This window comes from Manis pentadactyla, chromosome 9 (genome assembly GCF_030020395.1).
Source record: "Manis pentadactyla isolate mManPen7 chromosome 9, mManPen7.hap1, whole genome shotgun sequence".
Lineage (NCBI taxonomy): Eukaryota > Metazoa > Chordata > Mammalia > Pholidota > Manidae > Manis > Manis pentadactyla.
Genome location: NC_080027.1, coordinates 128,929,325 through 128,947,443, shown reverse-complemented (window position 1 = coordinate 128,947,443; position 18,119 = coordinate 128,929,325). Strand labels below are relative to the sequence as shown.

General features: G+C 40.7%; 1 protein-coding gene across 3 annotated transcripts in view; it reads right to left on the bottom strand.

The window, feature by feature from the left end:
* Nucleotides 1-18,119, bottom strand: part of ASPM (assembly factor for spindle microtubules) — an 88,356-nt gene that overhangs the window by 29,271 nt on the left and 40,966 nt on the right. For all 3 annotated transcript variants that reach the window (XM_057508167.1, XM_057508166.1, XM_057508168.1), the window contains exons 18-19: nucleotides 5,939-8,308; nucleotides 899-1,065 (exon numbers count right to left, since the gene is read on the bottom strand). In XM_057508167.1, the coding sequence (XP_057364150.1) occupies nucleotides 899-1,065; nucleotides 5,939-8,308 (2,537 nt within the window). The remainder of the gene's footprint in view (nucleotides 1-898; nucleotides 1,066-5,938; nucleotides 8,309-18,119) is intronic.

The following is an 18,119-nucleotide window of genomic DNA, read 5'->3' as shown; positions in this document are numbered from 1 at the left end:
ATAGTGGAAACGTGAACACTGAAAATAGGCTCTTTGGCTCTTGGTAATGTGGAAAAGGTAGAAAGATTAACTTATATTGTCACAGTTCTACGAAAATGAGGCTGTGTGTCAATGAGAAAAATTCAGCGTTTTGATACAGAACTATATTTAGTTCTAGCAATCAGAATTTTACACACTCACACACACACAAACATAGACATTAACACAATGAAAAACAAGTTTTACAACTGGCAGTATCCCTGTGGGCAAGAAATATTGGTCCTTCATCACTGAGAGTAGCAACTTTATATTAAGCCCTGATTCTACCCATGGAATTGATCAAGGAATTCTTTTAACTCTAATGCACTATTGCTGATAAAATAATTAATCAATTATGGGACATGAACAAAAATTCTTATACTATGAAATAAAAAATAATATACATAATCTGGTAAGAGCTCTGAAACTTTGTTCAGAAGAAATTATCTAGGAAAAGGGAAATAGAATTAACACAGACAAGTTGGAAATTAGGTCTTCATCTTTAAGGATAAAGAATATGGGGAATAATATGAAGTAAAAAAAAGGAAAAATGAGTAAGAAAACAAATTTTGCCAGTAGCTAAATCAACAAACAATATGGACAAGTGCACTAATAAGGAAACCAAGATTTACCAGATTATTTCATTCACTTCCCACCCGTTCTTGCTTTCATCCCTATGAACCTGAATGAATCAAGTTTAACTAAATTATTTTTTACTGAATTATATCAAAACTCTATCTGCAAAAATAAGATACTCTTACAGATACAGCTTGTTTCAAAGCACCAAAATGAACCACATAAATTAAGTATTGCAAATATTTAAAAGAAAAATCAACAGGCAGTATTATTTCATGCAAAGACCCGTGCTGTGGCGTACTACCGTGCTCTGTCCAGTCTGGCAAAAAAGCGGCTCTGCATGAGTGTAACGGCCTTCAGTACAGCCAGATAAGCTTTCCGCGCTTTCCGACACCTGTACCAGGCTTGAATCTTGCAAGCAGCTTCCACTTTACATAAATGTTTCTTGGCTTTATATCTCCTCCATACAGCCTATCAAACATATAAATATGACAAATATGCAATGAGATTTTTTTTTGTAAATTGGAAGAACTAGTACTAAAGACAGTTAATATAAGGTTAAGCAGACAAAATGAATTGCAGAAATGTGGTCATATGATGACTCTTCTATTAGACTCATTTATTTCTGACATACACTGGCCATCTGAGAACAGTGGTGCCAACATAGGGAACACCTACTATGTGCTTTGTTACACATACTCCGGGGCTGGCTGGCAGCTAAGCCTAATATAACCCTAACAAATATTTTAAGACTGTAAGATATGCACGATGTCTGGAAAGCCAGATATGTGCTTGTCCTTACCTCAGTGCGTTTGGAAGAACAGTAAGAAAATGAACACACTGACTACTCTACTTCTGGGGAAGAAACAGGCATCCTTCCTACCTGCCACCCACCCACCCCACATCCATCCACCCTGGGTTTGTGTCCAGCCTGGAGCAGAATCCTAAGAGCAACCACTTATCACAGCACCATCAGATTTTTCAGTTTTGGCAATTTTGTAGCTAACTAGAAGTTTAAGTGACAGCTATAACTTATTAATGCCAAGCACTGTAAGTCTTTAAATAATACAGGTTGGCAGTACTATTATTATCTCTAATTGTGAGACCAGGACGTCAAGGCCTGAGTAATAACTGGCAATGGTATTCATTTAATCTGTACAAATATCTTGTGAGATGAAGATCTCTACTTTACAAACACTGGTGTTGAGAAAGAAGAGGCTTACCACATGGCCAGTAAGAGACAGACTTAAGATTTGAACTCATTCTACTTGATTCAACAATACCTTTAACAAATACTACAGCCACACCTCCAAATTCAGTGGACAGGCAAGAATTATACATATGGTCAAAATTATTCTTGTGATGTCCTTAAGTCACTCAGAATATATTACATATGGTTTTCATGTAACCAAACCTGAATACCAACATATTGGTATTCATAGTGGGAGCCAGGCAACTGTAATTTTAAAGATTTCAATGTGCATTAAAGTTTGGGGCCACTGGTATATACTAAAAACTGGATTTGTCAAATATAGTTTTATAATTTAACTATATAAAAGAAAAACAGTTGGATTTTCATAAGATTATTTTGGCTTTTCTATCATTTCAGTTGAATATAACCATAACTAACACACCCAATTACCACTTCTCCACCCTGAATATCTTTGCAGCATTTGGAATCGGAGCACTCCTCTCTTCCTTCCTCAACCCTTGGTTTCTTCATACTATAATCTTTCAGTTTTCTTTGTTCCCTCTTAAGGCCATGTACTGACATCTCTCAACTTCCATAAATTCTGACATTCTTCAGGGTCTGAGTCGCAGGCCCTCATCATTTACCCATTTTATACATTTTTCCTAGGTTTTTTCTCATTGCTCCCATGACTTCATCTACCACACACGCCAATAATGTAGAAGTTGAATTCTAAAGTCCCCTCCACTCTCCAAACTCCAGACACATGGCCAGCCACCTACTGGGTCTCACCTGGGACATCCCAGGTGCTTTAGCATCACATGCCCAAACCAGACACCATCAGCCTGTGAGCCTGCTCCACCCTTGGTTCCCCATGTGGCCACAGTACTTGGCCATGAACAAGGCTTGGTTCCTTTTCTAGGCTCTGTGTAATGCCGATTCTATCCTTCCACACAGATTAACCCTCACAATCCCATTGCCCCACTGGACTCCAACTAAACTGTGGTGATCTTTCACCTGACCCATGGCCCAGAGCCTCCTAGCTGGTCTCCCTGCTCTCGGTCTTGCTCCACCTCCAGTTCATCTTCCACATTCCTGCCAGAGTGATTTTTTTAAAATAAAAATATTATTCTGGTCTTCCCCTGCTTAAATTCTTCTACCACTTCTTTTAGTCTGGAGAATAAAGACTAAACGTTTTTCTATGCCCTACAAAGCTATCCACAATCTCACTCCCTCTATGGCTAATCTAGTCTCCTATCACACTTCCTTTCTCTCTAGTTTTTGAACTCCACATTACCTCCTACAACTGTAATATTCATTCAATACATTTTACTTGGCTATTTCCAATTCATCCTTCAGCTTAACATCTCAACATTTAAGTGCCAGTTGCTTTGGGAAGCTTTCTCTGACCACAGGACTAGACTCAGTTTCTCTTCTCCATGTTCCCAGCATTCTCTGTGTTCTCATTTTGCATTATAATAACTCTTCTCTGTTCAATTGAATTCTTGGGGACAGCTATTATGTATATCTTACTGTCTATTCTTATCACCCCCTGTGGTATTTAGCACTTTGCCAGCACTGTACATTAGTTAAATGAAAACATTATTTCTAAACTTAATAACAACCCAGCAAGATACCAACAGATCACACCTAGGTTTAAAGCCCAGGGAATTCCAGGTGCATTAGAAATATCTGAAGTGCCTCTCTGTGTTCAACATCAGCAAGTTATTTAACCTTCCTTAGTTCCTATACACTTTCAAAGAGAATAATACTCTTCAGCCCTCACACTTTGGGAGAATGCAATGAACAAAATAGCATGAAGTTCTTTGGAAACGAAAAGTGCTAGACACTCTGAATATGGGATGCATGTCTATCTAGTGTAAGTACCTCTTTGACAGACTAGAGGAATAAAGCAATCCCCTCTGGCCTAAATTATGCCAAGTATCACTTTACCTTAGCTTAAATTTTCCACTTAAAAAAATTATTTTATGCAATAGAGAACTCCCATTAACTACATTCTCAAAATTCTTCTGGGAGTGCTCTAATGAACAGCTATGGAGATGCATGGAGCATAAGGTGGACGTGTCCAGAACAATCCCAGGTCTGTGCTGTCTTGGACACCAGTAATAGTTCAGCCTTTTCCCATTCTTAAAAATGCTCCATTTGGAAGATAAATAAGATGGTCACAAACTATTATTCTTTAAGACTTGCTTATGTTCATTATAAATTGTAACAAATATTGGCCAAAGAATGAAAGCTTTATTTTTAAACATACAAATACCTGAACTTTTATGGTACTATATTTTTCTGAACTTTCTGTTTCTGTGTAAACCCTTTCATTCTAGCTTGAGTAATGGGAACACTGTTCCTAATTTGTAAATAAACTTCTCTTCGATGTTCTGCAGACAAAAAATCTCTGTGGTTTTGTGGAAGCACTGCTGCTTTTCTGCACAATAAGAGCTGTTCTCCCATTTGCGGCACCCTGAAATACTGCTGTGAAGTCCAGTGCAGTTTTCTGCTGGACAAAGCTTCCTGGATGCACAGCCACCTGAAGGAGGGCTGAACTCATAGGGCAGCATGCTTCTGTGTTTCTGACCTGCGATCGTTTCACAGAAAGCCTTCTGAACTGCAGCCTCTTAGAATGACACTGCTTCCTTCCTATGGAAAGACAGCTAGAGAGGCTTTACACCACTTGTGGATCATATATGCTGTGCCTTGGACATCTTCTTGCTGAGTCTCAGTGGAGGACCAGCAGCAATGGCTGCCATCTTCCCCACAGATACGTTTTCATTTTCTAACTTTCACACCTCTAAAAGCTGCCTGAATAGCTCCTACAGATTTCTGGGCTGCTAAAATCATTTTTCTTTCCATTTTGACTCTGACATATGACCTATAAGGATTCTGTATAACAACTGCCATTATCTCTGCTTGGTAATCAACTCTGGCCCTGTGTATTTGGTAGTAGGATGACTGAATGAGTGAGGCTTCCAGGGGCATGTGTTGGCTGCCCTATGTACCTGGAAACCTCCTAAGGAGGCTGTTTACAAGTGATTGCCTGGCTGTGCATGCAGTCTGTGCTCTGTATCTTCTTTGAACAAAAACTACTGCTGCTCTAAAGTATAGATAATGCCTCCTTTACAACAGTGGCAGCCTGATGCTGCTCCTGAATCTGTTTCCTGGTGATGTCCTGAAAACCTGCCTGAACACAGGGTGCAGCTTTGAGTGCACTGTGTTGAAAAGCTTTCTTTTTCTTTGCTGTGTATTTTTCTTGTATTACTACTGTAGCCCACTGAAACTTTTGGTAGAAAAAATAGTGCCTACACATTCTACCTGTGCTTTGTAGTATGACAGCAGCTCTGTGTTTTTCTCTTAGCTGTCTTACTTTCATTCCCTTACATGCAGCCTGAATGACCAAAGCAGGAAGCCCTTACCTGACATAACTGTCTCTCTGCAATTTTGCACCTCTGCATGTTTGGTGATGTTGCTAAACTAGAATGGAGGTCTTTTCTCAAGTCTGAAATGTAATGTATGTTCTGTGCATTCTGAAAGCAGCCTGGATGCCAGCAGCAGGCATCTTTTTCCTTACCACTCATCTTCCAAATGATGACTGGATTTTAATGGCTGCCTTTTGTAACCATCAGAATTGTAGTGACGCTTTGCACAAGCATTCACAAGATATTTTCTCTAAACCCAAACAGCAGTCTTCCTGAGAGACAGAAATCTTCTCTCATCACTGGAGTTCTAAATTACCTCTGAAGAAGAGTTACGACTAAATGCATAACTTTCAAATGTCTTCTGGCTTTCATCCCACTAAAAACAGCCTGCATGCATATTACAGAATGCCTTACCTTGACATACCTTTGAAATTGTACATTTCTGCCCTTCACTGCCCAGTACTATTGCTGTACTGTCCTTGTTACCTCCTTTAGCTTTAGATGTGCTTGCCGCATGTATTGTCTGTAGTGACTGAATGAGTGTAGCCGTGTCGTCTGCAGTGTGACTGAATAAGTGTAGCCATGTCGTCTGTAGTGTGACTGAATGAGTGTAGCTCCAACAGTCTAACTTTCATTTCTCTAAAGCTTGCCAGAAGAGTATTAATAGCTTTCAAAATTGCCAAGTACTTTGCATGCTGAGTTTTGCCTTGATGATTATTACCTGAATTACGACAGCTGCTGTTATCATTTGGTGGTATCTTCTTTTTGACTGATGCATTTTAAACATGGCTTTAATACAAGTAGCTGCTGTGTGCATACGCTGAATATGTCTTCTTACTCTAATACCTCTATAAACAGCTTGGATTTTAATCACTGTCTCCCTTAAATCAAGGTAGTCCTTGCGCTGCTGGTTTGCAATCTTAATACGTCGATACCACCTCTGAATTGTGAGAGCTGAAGCTCTGTAGGTTGTGTTCCTCTTCTTAACTTTGTGAGCCCTGTGTGCAGACTGGATGGTGACTGCTGTTTTGATGCCCTCTTCCATCTTTTTTCTCACTCTCATACTTCGGTAAGCTGACTGTAAAACTACTGCGGCTGCTTTGGTTTTCAAATACAAAAGGTGCTGTTTCCTTCCAATACTGTAAGCCCTGTAATATGTCTGAATCAGATGGGCAGCTCTTCTCATGCTTTTCCACTTCTTCTGCTGCACGTACATCCGATAATATGACTGTATGATGACAGCACATTGGTGCTGCTTCTGGATCTGTACCCTCCCTGGCTTTCCGGTCCATGTACGCTGCAGCGTCATCACCACACAGCGGAGTTCGGCAGACTCCTCATGATGCTTTACTCCTGCCCTCCGTCCTCTCAGATGTTGCTGGATGACTAATACTGATGATTTTAATAGTCTAAACTGACTCTGGGCCTTGGCCATCCTAAAAGCAGACTGAATTTTCACTGCAGCTTGACGTTCCCTTCTGATCTGCTTCCGAACCTTCCAGCCACGATAAGCAGACTGGAGAGAAATCACAGCTCTTCTTGTCTTTAAAAAGTATACTCTTATATCATGAACAGTCTTGTATGCCCTGTACCATCTCTGAATCTTAATAGTGGACTGAAGCACAAACTGATATTCCTTCCTTTCTCTATGGGTTCTAAAAGCAGTTTGAATTTTAAGAGCAGCTATAGACTGTTGTTTGATTAGCCGGCGTACCTTATAACCTCTGTAAGCTGCCTGTAAACAAGTAACTGCCCTTTGGACGTGCAAGTCCTTCCTCTGACGGGCTTGCGCTTTGCATGCACGATAGCGATTCTGAATGACAACAGTCGCCCTATAAACATGCAGGTAGTGCTGCCGTATCTTCCTCATTCTGAAGTGAGACTGCAGGGACACAGCAGCTTTTCTCTGCAGCCTCATCTCTCCAACCAGGTGTCCTCTAGCAAAAGCCTGCAGTTTGATACAGGATTCCTGCGCCGGCATGGATTCCTCCCTCTTTAGCGCTGCGGCTGCCCTGGAACGGTACCAGCACTGGAGAAACAGCACCGCTGCTCTTAAACGTAAATACCGTTTACGAGTTTGTTTCATCTTGACAATTGATTGTAGCTTTACCACAGCATTTTTTAGACTCAGAAATTTCTTTTTGGAAATATAAGCTCGATAATATGACTGAATCTTTATAACAGCTGTGAGGGCATGCATAAACTTTTTCCTGGCTTGCATTCCTCTACATGCAGACTGTAGAACAATGACAGCAGAACGTGTTTTCTGGTAAGATGCTCGAACTTCCACTGCTGAAAGGTAAGCTCGGAAATGAACCTGAATTACAAGGGTGGCTTTCTTTATCTTCTTATATTTCTGCAATTGATGATGTTTTCTTACATGTGCCTGCAATTTGACGGTGATTTTCTTAAGGTTTAGAAACTGAAATCTGTCTCGTCTCGCTTTCCAATATGACTGCAACACACATGCAGCTCTCACCTGCCGGAGCACATCACGGGCTCTCCAGGCCCTGAAGGCCTTCTGTAGTAGGACAGCTGCAGCCCGTTTCTGGAGATAATGGGTGCGCTCAGTCTTCCCTTGCAGATATGCTCTGCAGTGCTTCTGGATAGTCAGTAGAGCCGCTTTTCTTCTTTTGTATAACTTCTGGGCTTGAACGCACCGAAATCTTGTCTGAACGGTCACAACACAAGATCTAATGTGCGTATATTTCCGTAATTCTTTGTGCATTCTATACCATGATTGTATGATGACAGCAGACTTTTCTTCTTTAGCTTGTTTTCTGACATGCCACTCTCTAAAAGCTCTCTGCAATATTATCGCAGCTTTTATTTGTAATTGCAGTTTACGTTGCTTCCATCTTCTGAACACAGCCTGGATTAGAAGGGATGATGATTTTAGAATTTTGTATCTCTGTTGATCGCGTTTTCTTCTTACATAAGCATGCCAGTGCCTCTGAATTGTAACTGTGGCCCAAAGATACCGTTTATAAGAAGTAACTGCAGTTATCATTCTTATCCTAGATTGCAGGATTACCGAATAATACTTTAATTTCAGAAATCTTTTTCTAGTGGAATATCTTCTCCAACACCTCTGAAAAAGTTAAGAAAGGACACAAAGTAAAAGAGACATTACAGTTAAACCTTTAAAATATTAATCTCTCTAACATCTTGCTTAAAAATAACACATTAAGTTAAGAAAGAGTATATTTTAAAAAAATTATTTTGTCTCTTTTGTTTGTTGTCTAGTTTCTACATTGGTACAGTTGTAGCCAATTCATAAATCCTTGTCTCAATCCTAATATATTTTAATAATAATTATGCCAGAGAGGGGCGGAAGATGGCGGCGTGAGTAGAGCAGCGGAAATCTCCTCCCAAAACAACATATATCTATGAAAATATAACAAAGACAACCCTTCCTAGAATAAAGACCAGAGAACACAGGACAATATCCAGACCACATCCGCACCTGAGAGAACCCAGCGCCTCGCGAAGGGGGTAAGATACAAGCCCCGGCCCCGCGGGAGCCGAGCGCCCCTCCCCCCAGCTCCCGGCGGGAGAAGAGCAGGCAGAGCGGGAGGGAGACGGAGCCCAGGACTGCCGAGCAACCAGCCCCCGCCATCCGGGCCAGAGCGCAGGGCCCTCGATACTGGGAAAACAGGGCAGCAAGAACAGTGAGCAGGCACTGGAGGCTGGGCGACAGAGGACATAAGAAAAGCGTGCGACCATTTTTTTTTTTGCTTTTTTGCTGTTTTGTTTTGGTGAGCGCTTTTTGGAAGTCTTAAAGGGATAGGGACCCCAATACTAGGGAAACAGGGCAGAAAGACCGACCGGTGAGCAGAGGCCTGAGGCTGGCACCGGAGAATAAAGAAAAACGAACGACCACCTTTTTTTTTAATTAAAAACTTTTTTTTTTTTTAATTAAAAAAATTTTTTTTCTTTTTGTTTTGGTGGGCGTTGTTTTGTTTTGGCGGGTGCTTTTTGGAAGTCTTAAAGGGGCAGGGCGGGTCACTTAATCCAGAGGTAGGGAATCCGGGATCTCTGGGCACCCTAACCCCTGGGCTGCAGGGAGCAGGGAGGCCCCTTACGGAGATAAATAGCCTCCCAGCAGCACCTGCTCCAACGCGACTCCACCATATTGGAGCAGCTGCCCGAGCCAGGCCACGCCCAAGCAACAGTGGAGATTAACTCCATAGCAGCCGGGCAGGAAGCAGAAACCCTGTCTGCGCGCAGCTGCGCAGCACAAGCCACTAGAGGCCGCTGTTCTCCCAGGAGAGGAGGGCCACAAACCAACAAGAAAGGAAGTCCTTCCAGCCGTCACTCGTCCCAGTTCTGCAGACTATTCCTATCACCATGAAAAGGCAAAGCTACAGGCAGACAAAGATCACAGAGACAACACCAGAGAAGGAGACAGACATAACCAGTTTTCCTGACAAAGAATTCAAAATAAGAATCATAAACATGCTGACAGAGATGCAGAGAAATACGCAAGAGAAATGGGATGAAGTCCGGAAGGAGATCACAGATGCCAGAAAGGAGATTGCAGAAATGAAACAAACTCTGGAAGGGTTTATAAGCAGAATGGATAGAATGCAAGAGGCCATTGATGGAATTGAAATCAGAGAACAGGAACGCATGGAAGCTGACATAGAGAGAGACAAAAGGATCTCCAGGAATGAAACAATATTAAGAGAACTGTGTGACCAATCCAAAAGGAACAATATCTGTATTATAGGGGTCCCAGAAGAAGAAGAGAGAGGAAAAAAGATGGAAAGTATCTTAGAAGAAATAATTGCTGAAAACTTCCCCACACTGGGGGAGGAAGTAATCGAACAGACCACGGAAATACACAGAACCCCCAACAGAAAGGATCCAAGAAGGGCAACACCAAGACACATAATAATTAAAATGGCAAAGATCAAGGACAAGGAAAGAGTTTTAAAGGCAGCTAGAGACAAAAAGGTCACCTATAAAGGGAAACCCATCAGGCTAACGTCAGATTTCTCAACAGATACCCTACAGGCCAGAAGAGAATGGCATGATATATTTAATACAATGAAACAGAAGGGCCTTGAACCAAGGATACTGTATCCAGCACGACTATCATTCAAATATGACGGTGGGATTAAACAATTCCCAGACAAACAAAAGCTGAGGGAATTTGCTTTCCACAAACCACCTCTACAGAACATCTTACAGGGACTGCTCAAGATGGGAGCACTCCTAGAAAGAGCACAGCACAAAACACCCAACATATGAAGAATCGAGGAGGAGGAACAAGAAGGGAGAGAAGAAAAGAATCTCCAGATAGTGTATATAACAGCACAATAAGTGAGCTAAGTTAGGCAGTAAGATACTAAAGAGGCTAACCTTGAACCTTTGGTAACCACGAATTTAAAGCCTGCAATGGCAATAAGTACATATCTTTCAATAGTCACCCTAAATGTTAATGGGTTGAATGCACCAATCAAAAGACACAGAGTAACAGAATGCATAAAAACGCAAGACCCATCTATATGCTGCTTACAAGAAACTCACCTCAAACCCAAAGACATGTACAGACTAAAAGTCAAGGGATGGAAAAACATATTTCAAGCAAACAACAGTGAGAAGAAAGCAGGGGTTGCAGTACTAATATCAGACAAAATAGACTTCAAAACAAAGAAAGTAAGAGATAAAGAAGGACACTACATAATGATAAAGGGCTCAGTCAAACAAGAGGATATAACCATTCTAAATATATATGCACCCAACACAGGAGCACCAGCATATGTGAAACAAATACTAACAGAACTAAAGGGGGATATAGACTGCAATGCATTCATTATAGGAGACTTCAACACACCACTCACCCCAAAGGATAGATCCACTGGGCAGAAAATAAGTAAGGACACGGAAGCACTGAACAACACAGTAGAGCAGATGGACCTAATAGACATCTATAGAACTCTACATCCAAAAGCAGCGGGATATACATTCTTCTCAAGTGCACATGGAACATTCTCCAGAATAGACCACATACTAGGCCACAAAAAGAGCCTCAGAAAATTCCAAAAGATTGAAATCCTACCAACCAACTTTTCAGACCACAAAGGCATAAAACTAGAAATAAACTGTACAAAGAAAGCAAAGAGGCTCACAAACACATGGAGGCTTAACAACACGCTCCTAAATAATCAATGGATCAATGACCAAATCAAAATGGAGATCCAGCAATATATGGAAACAAATGACAACAACAACACTAAGCCCCAACTTCTGTGGGACACAGCAAAAGCAGTCTTAAGAGGAAAGTATATAGCAATCCAAGCATATTTAAAAAAGGAAGAGCAATCCCAAATGAATGGTCTAATGTCACAATTATCGAAATTGGAAAAAGAAGAACAGATGAGGCCTAAGGTCAGCAGAAGGAGAGACATAATAAAGATCAGAGAAGAAATAAATAAAATTGAGAAGAATAAAACAATAGCAAAAATCAATGAAACCAAGAGCTGGTTCTTCGAGAAAATAAACAAAATAGATAAGCCTCTAGCCAGACTTATTAAGAAGAAAAGAGAGTCAACACAAATCAACAGTATCAGAAACGAGAAAGGAAAAATCACGACGGACCCCACGGAAATGCAAAGAATTATTGGAGAATACTATGAAAACCTATATGCTAACAAGCTGGGAAACCTAGGAGAAATGGACAACTTCCTAGAAAAATATAACCTTCCAAGATTGAGCCAGGAAGAAACAGAAAATCTAAACAGACCAATTACCAGCAACGAAATTGAAGCGGTAATCAAAAAACTACCAAAGAACAAAACCCCCGGGCCAGATGAATTTACCTCGGAATTTTATCAGACATACAGGGAAGACATAATACCCATTCTCCTTAGAGTTTTCCAAAAAATAGAGGATGAGGGGATACTCCCAAACTCATTCTATGAAGCTAACATCACCCTAATACCAAAACCAGGCAAAGACCCCACCAAAAAAGAAAACTACAGACCAATATCCCTGATGAACGTAGATGCAAAAATACTCAACAAAATATTAGCAAACCGAATTCAAAAATACATCAAAAGGATCATACACCATGACCAAGTGGGATTCATTCCAGGGATGCAAGGATGGTACAACATTCGAAAGTCCATCAACATCATCCACCACATCAACAAAAAGAAAGACAAAAACCACATGATCATCTCCATAGATGCTGAAAAAGCATTTGACAAAGTTCAACATCCATTCATGTTAAAAACTCTCAGCAAAATGGGAATAGAGGGCAAGTACCTCAACATAATAAAGGCCATCTATGATAAACCCACAGCCAACATTATATTGAACAGCGAGAAGCTGAAAGCATTTCCGCTGAGATCGGGAACTAGACAGGGATGCCCACTCTCTCCACTGTTATTTAACATAGTACTGGAGGTCCTAGCCACGGCAACCAGACAAAATAAAGAAATACAAGGAATCCAGATTGGTAAAGAAGAAGTTAAACTGTCACTATTTGCAGATGACATGATACTGTACATAAAAAACCCTAAAGACTCCACCCCAAAACTACTAGAACTGATATCGGAATACAGCAAAGTTGCAGGATACAAAATCAACACACAGAAATCTGTGGCTTTCCTATATACTAACAATGAACCAACAGAAAGAGAAATCAGGAAAACAACTCCATTCACAATTGCATCAAAAAAAATAAAATACCTAGGAATAAACCTAACCAAAGAAGTGAAAGACTTATACTCTGAAAACTACAAGTCACTCTTAAGAGAAATTAAAGGGGACACTAACAGATGGAAACTCATCCCATGCTCGTGGCTAGGAAGAATTAACATCGTTAAAATGGCCATCCTGCCCAAAGCAATATACAGATTTGATGCAATCCCTATGAAACTACCAGCAACATTCTTCAATGAACTGGAACAAATAATTCAAAAATTCATATGGAAACACCAAAGACCCCGAATAGCGAAAGCAATCCTGAGAAAGAAGAATAAAGTAGGGGGGATCTCACTCCCTAACTTCAAGCTCTACTATAAAGCCATAGTAATCAAGACAATTTGGTATTGGCACAAGAGGAGAGCCACAGACCAATGGAACAGACTAGAGAATCCAGACATTAGCCCAGACATATATGGTCAATTAATATTTGATAAAGGAGCCATGGACATACAATGGCGAAATGACAGTCTCTTCAACAGGTGGTGCTGGCAAAACTGGACAACTACATGTAGGAGAATGAAACTGGACCATTGTCTAACCCCATATACAAAAGTAAACTCAAAATGGATCAAAGACCTGAATGTAAGCCATGAAACCATTAAACTCTTGGAAGAAAACATAGGCGAAAACCTCTTAGACATAAACATGAGTGACCTCTTCTTGAGCATATCTCCCCAGGCAATGAAAACAACAGCAAAAATGAGTAAGTGGGACTATATTAAGCTGAAAAGCTTCTGTACAGCAAAAGACACCATCAATAGAACAAGAAGGATCCCTACAGTATGGGAGAATATATTTGAAAATGACACATCCGATAAAGGCTTGACGTCCAGAATATATAAGGAGCTCACACGCCTCAACAAACAAAAAACAAATAACCCAATTGAAAAATGGGCAGAGGAACTGAACAGACAGTTCTCCAAAAAAGAAATACAGATGGCCAACAGACACATGAAAAGATGCTCCACATCGCTAATTATCAGAGAAATGCAAATTAAAACTACAATGAGGTATCACCTCACACCAGTAAGGATGGCTGCCATCCAAAAGACAAACAACAACAAATGTTGGCGAGGCTGTGGAGAAAGGGGAACCCTCCTACACAGCTGGTGGGAATGTAAGTTAGTTCAACCATTGTGGAAAGCAGTATGGAGGTACATCAAAATGCTCAAAACAGACTTACCATTTGACCCAGGAATTCCACTCCTAGGAATTTACCCTAAGAACGCAGCAATCAAGTTTGAGAAAGACAGATGCACCCCTATGTTTATTGCAGCACTATTTACAATAGCCAAGAATTGGAAGCAACCTAAATGTCCATCAATAGATGAATGGATAAAGAAGATGTGGTACATATACACAATGGAATACTACTCAACCATAAGAAAAGGGCAAATCCAATCATTTGCAGCAACATGGATGGAGCTGGAGGGTATTATGCTCAGTGAAACAAGCCAAGCGGAGAAAGAGAAATACCAAATGATTTCACTTATCTGTGGAATATAAGAACAAAGGAAAAACTGAAGGAACAAAACAGCACCAGAATCACAGAACTCAACAATGGACTAACAGTTACCAAAGGGAAAGGGACTGGGGAGGATGGGTGGGTAGGGAGGGATAAGGGGGGGAGAAGTAGGGGAGTATTAAGATTAACATGCATGGGGGGGGTAGGAGAAAAGGGAGGGCTGTACAACACAGAGAAGGCAAGTAGTGATTCTAGAACATTCTGCTATGCTGATGGACAGTGACTGTAAAGGGGTTTATAGGGGAGACCTGGTATAGGGGAGAGCCTAGTAAACATAATATTCGTCATGTAAGTGTAGATTAGTGATACCAAAAACAAAGCAAAAAAAAAAAAAAAAAAAAGGGCAGTTCCTGTGTGGTAACCTCCAACAAGTTCTACACAAGGGTATAAAGGGCATATAAAAGTGTAGGCAAAGGGTCTGTTTGTGTTTATACAGAGGATCAAAGCCTAATTGGGCTACCCCGAAAATGAACTAAGATACGATATGAAAAAGAACTTCCAACATCTGCACTCTCTGGAAGACTCATGCCAGAAGATGATCATCAAAAAACCCCAACAAAGATCCACGCACTGCTACAGCTGTAGATGCACTCATCCCACCAGTTCCTGGACTTGCCATGGGAATGAGGAAGGAGATATCTAAGCTGGCCTGTGCATACAGTAAAACAACAAATTTGACTGGATCTATACTGTTGGAACTCAACCAAGAATTTGGAGAAGTGCAAATTGTAGCACTCCAAACTCTTACAACTACAGACTATTTACTGTTAAAAAAACATATGGCATGTGAACAGTCCCCAGGAATGTGTTGTTTTAATTTGTCTGATTTCTCTCAGACTGTTCAAGTTCAGTTGGACAATATCCACCATATCATAGATAAGTTTTCACAAATGCCTAAGGTGCCTTAATGGTTTTCTTGGTTTCACTGGAGATGGCTGGTAATTACAGGTATGCTTTGGTTATGTAACTCTACTCCTATTATGTTAATGTGGGTGCACAATTTAATTAGTAGTTTAAAACCTATACATGCTGAAATTACTCTACAAGAAGATATGTCAAAGAAATAATCAATCTTCCCATGTTTTCTTCCGCCTGCTACCTCTATAGCTTTTCTTCTTCCTTCCTAATTACAACCCTTAAATAGAATTCGTGCCTCATATCGAATTTACCAAGTATCATAATTCTTCCAAGTGGTAAAGATACCTCAAGACAAATGCTGGGCATAGAAGCCACAGGGCATAAATATGCAAAGAAGTAAAAAGCTAACCTTTTCAAACAATAAGGCTTCCCTCTCACTTACCAACTTCACATTTCTCTGTATGGCCCCGGAAGATGACTGGTTAGCCAGAGACGGGTAAGATTCCTCAAGGGAGGAACAACCTAAGACAGGCACAGTCGCAGGGGGGCCATCAGGTGAGAAATTGGGGATCAACAGAGGTGAGGCTTAGAACCTCACCCCCCCTCTTCTGAGAGAAATCTTCTGCATATGTGGATGTTTTATTGCCCTTGTCTAGCTTGGATTAACACATAGTCTACAGGCACACACCTGATCATCTACATTTGCTCTCTTACAACACTAAACTATGTTTTCTACCTTTATCTTGTATCTACCTACCACTTCAGCATTTTATTAAAAATAATAATAATAAAGAGAGAAATGTGGTATCCACATATAAATCAAGTATAAAAACCAATTGAGTATTCATATTTGAACTGACTGTTTAGAGTTCATAATGCATGAGCAAAACCGAAAGTTTCTGTGATGACTGCCCTTGTACTGTTCACTATGTAACTTATTATTAGGTAAGAATTTGTTCTACATGTAAGAACTTGTTTCTTATGCCTCAGAAGATTGGAGACTGACGAAAATTAGGCTTGGGGTGGATTAATGATTGTGCATTGAGCACTGACTCCCCTATACAGAATTTTATTGTCGTTAACAACCATTTGATCAATAAATATGAGAGATGCCCTCACAAAAAAAAAAAAAAAAAAAAGAAAAGGACAGACTTCCAATGGTAAAATAAATAAGTAACCGGGATGTAATGTATAGCATATGGAATATAGTCAAGATATTGTAACAGCTTGGTAGGGTGATAGCTGGAACCTAGAATTATGTATATAAATGTTCTACCACTGTGTTGTACACTTGAAACTAATGTAATGTAATACTGTGCGTCAACTACCCTTCAATAAAAAATAATTATTAAAAAATAATAATAATAATAATAATAATAACTATGTAACCATTGTTTTCCCGTTTGGAATGGAATGACAAATAATTTACAGTTATCAGATAAATGTTATTAAGAGGATGTTAAATGGCATGAGAATGTCTTATCATTTACTGTCCTGGTCACAAATTTTTCAAAAAGCCAATTCAAGTAAGAATCACAACAAAAAGAAAAGAATCCTACAAAGGGTGTCGTCTGAATTTGGGGTCTCTAGGAAGTGAGGCATCGGTCACCCACAGACAAGGGGAGACATTACTTTTGTGAAGATAATAAAGATGCTGTCTGATCCTCATGTAGCCTGCCTCCTTGGAATTAAGGTAACGTCTCTACTAATGATATTTATAATGCATTTGTATTCCAGAGACATAAGAAATAAGCAATATTTATATTAGAGTAGAATTACATATGTTAGAAGAAGAAAATCAAAATAAAACTATAGTAATTATCTGCTATCTATTGATTCTAAGTAATATCCGAAGAAGTTATTTTTTGGATCTTATTTTCCCCTTATATCGAGGTCTCTAAGCTATCTTACAATGATTGGCAACTGTTTATGCGAGGGATCCTATAATATCACATTATAGGCCTTATACTATAAACAGGAATTTGAGAAATAGGTAAGCTAGGTCATTCAGAGTCATTATTTTCATTAAGATACAACTTCCTAGGATCATGTGAAGATGGCGGCATGAGTAGTTCAGAGGAAATCTTCTCCCCAAAACATATATATTTATGAAAATATAATAAATACAACTATTCCTAAAAGAGACACCAGTGGATGCAGTACAACAGCCAGGATACATCTACATCTGCGAGAACTCAGCATCACACGAAGAGGGTAAGATACCAGCCGCGGCCAGGCGGGACCCGAACGCTCCCCCACCCCAAAACCCGGCGGGAAGAAAGGAGTCAGAACGGGGAGGGAGTGAAAGCCCAGGACTGCTAAACAACCAGCTCTAGAAATCTGCACCCGGAACACAGACACAAGGTGCACGGTGTGCTGGATATTAGACAAACGGAAAAGCAAAACCTGTGGGCAGGTCCCTGCAACCAGTGCCCCTGAGACAAAAGAAAAGTGAGTGCTTTCTGCAAGTCTTAAAGAGACATGGACCCCATAGCTGGACGAAGTTGTTCCGGCAGCTGGGAGTACCGGGGAAACTTAGGCGCCCTAAACGGAGGCAGTGCAGCTCTGAAGCCCCTCACAGGACTAGGCAGCCTGCCAGTTGTTCCTCCAACTGGCGCGGACCCCGACACACGCGCCCAGTAGCAGGAGAGTGGGAGCGCGCACTGGGGGTGGAAGCACTAGAAGGAACCAAGAGCAGAACCGTGCGCTGCAGGGCTAGCCCACAGCAGCGTGACCAAACAGCCCGGGCACAGCTCGCGCACACCGGCGGCAGTGAAGCCAGAGCCCAGTAGAAGACTGC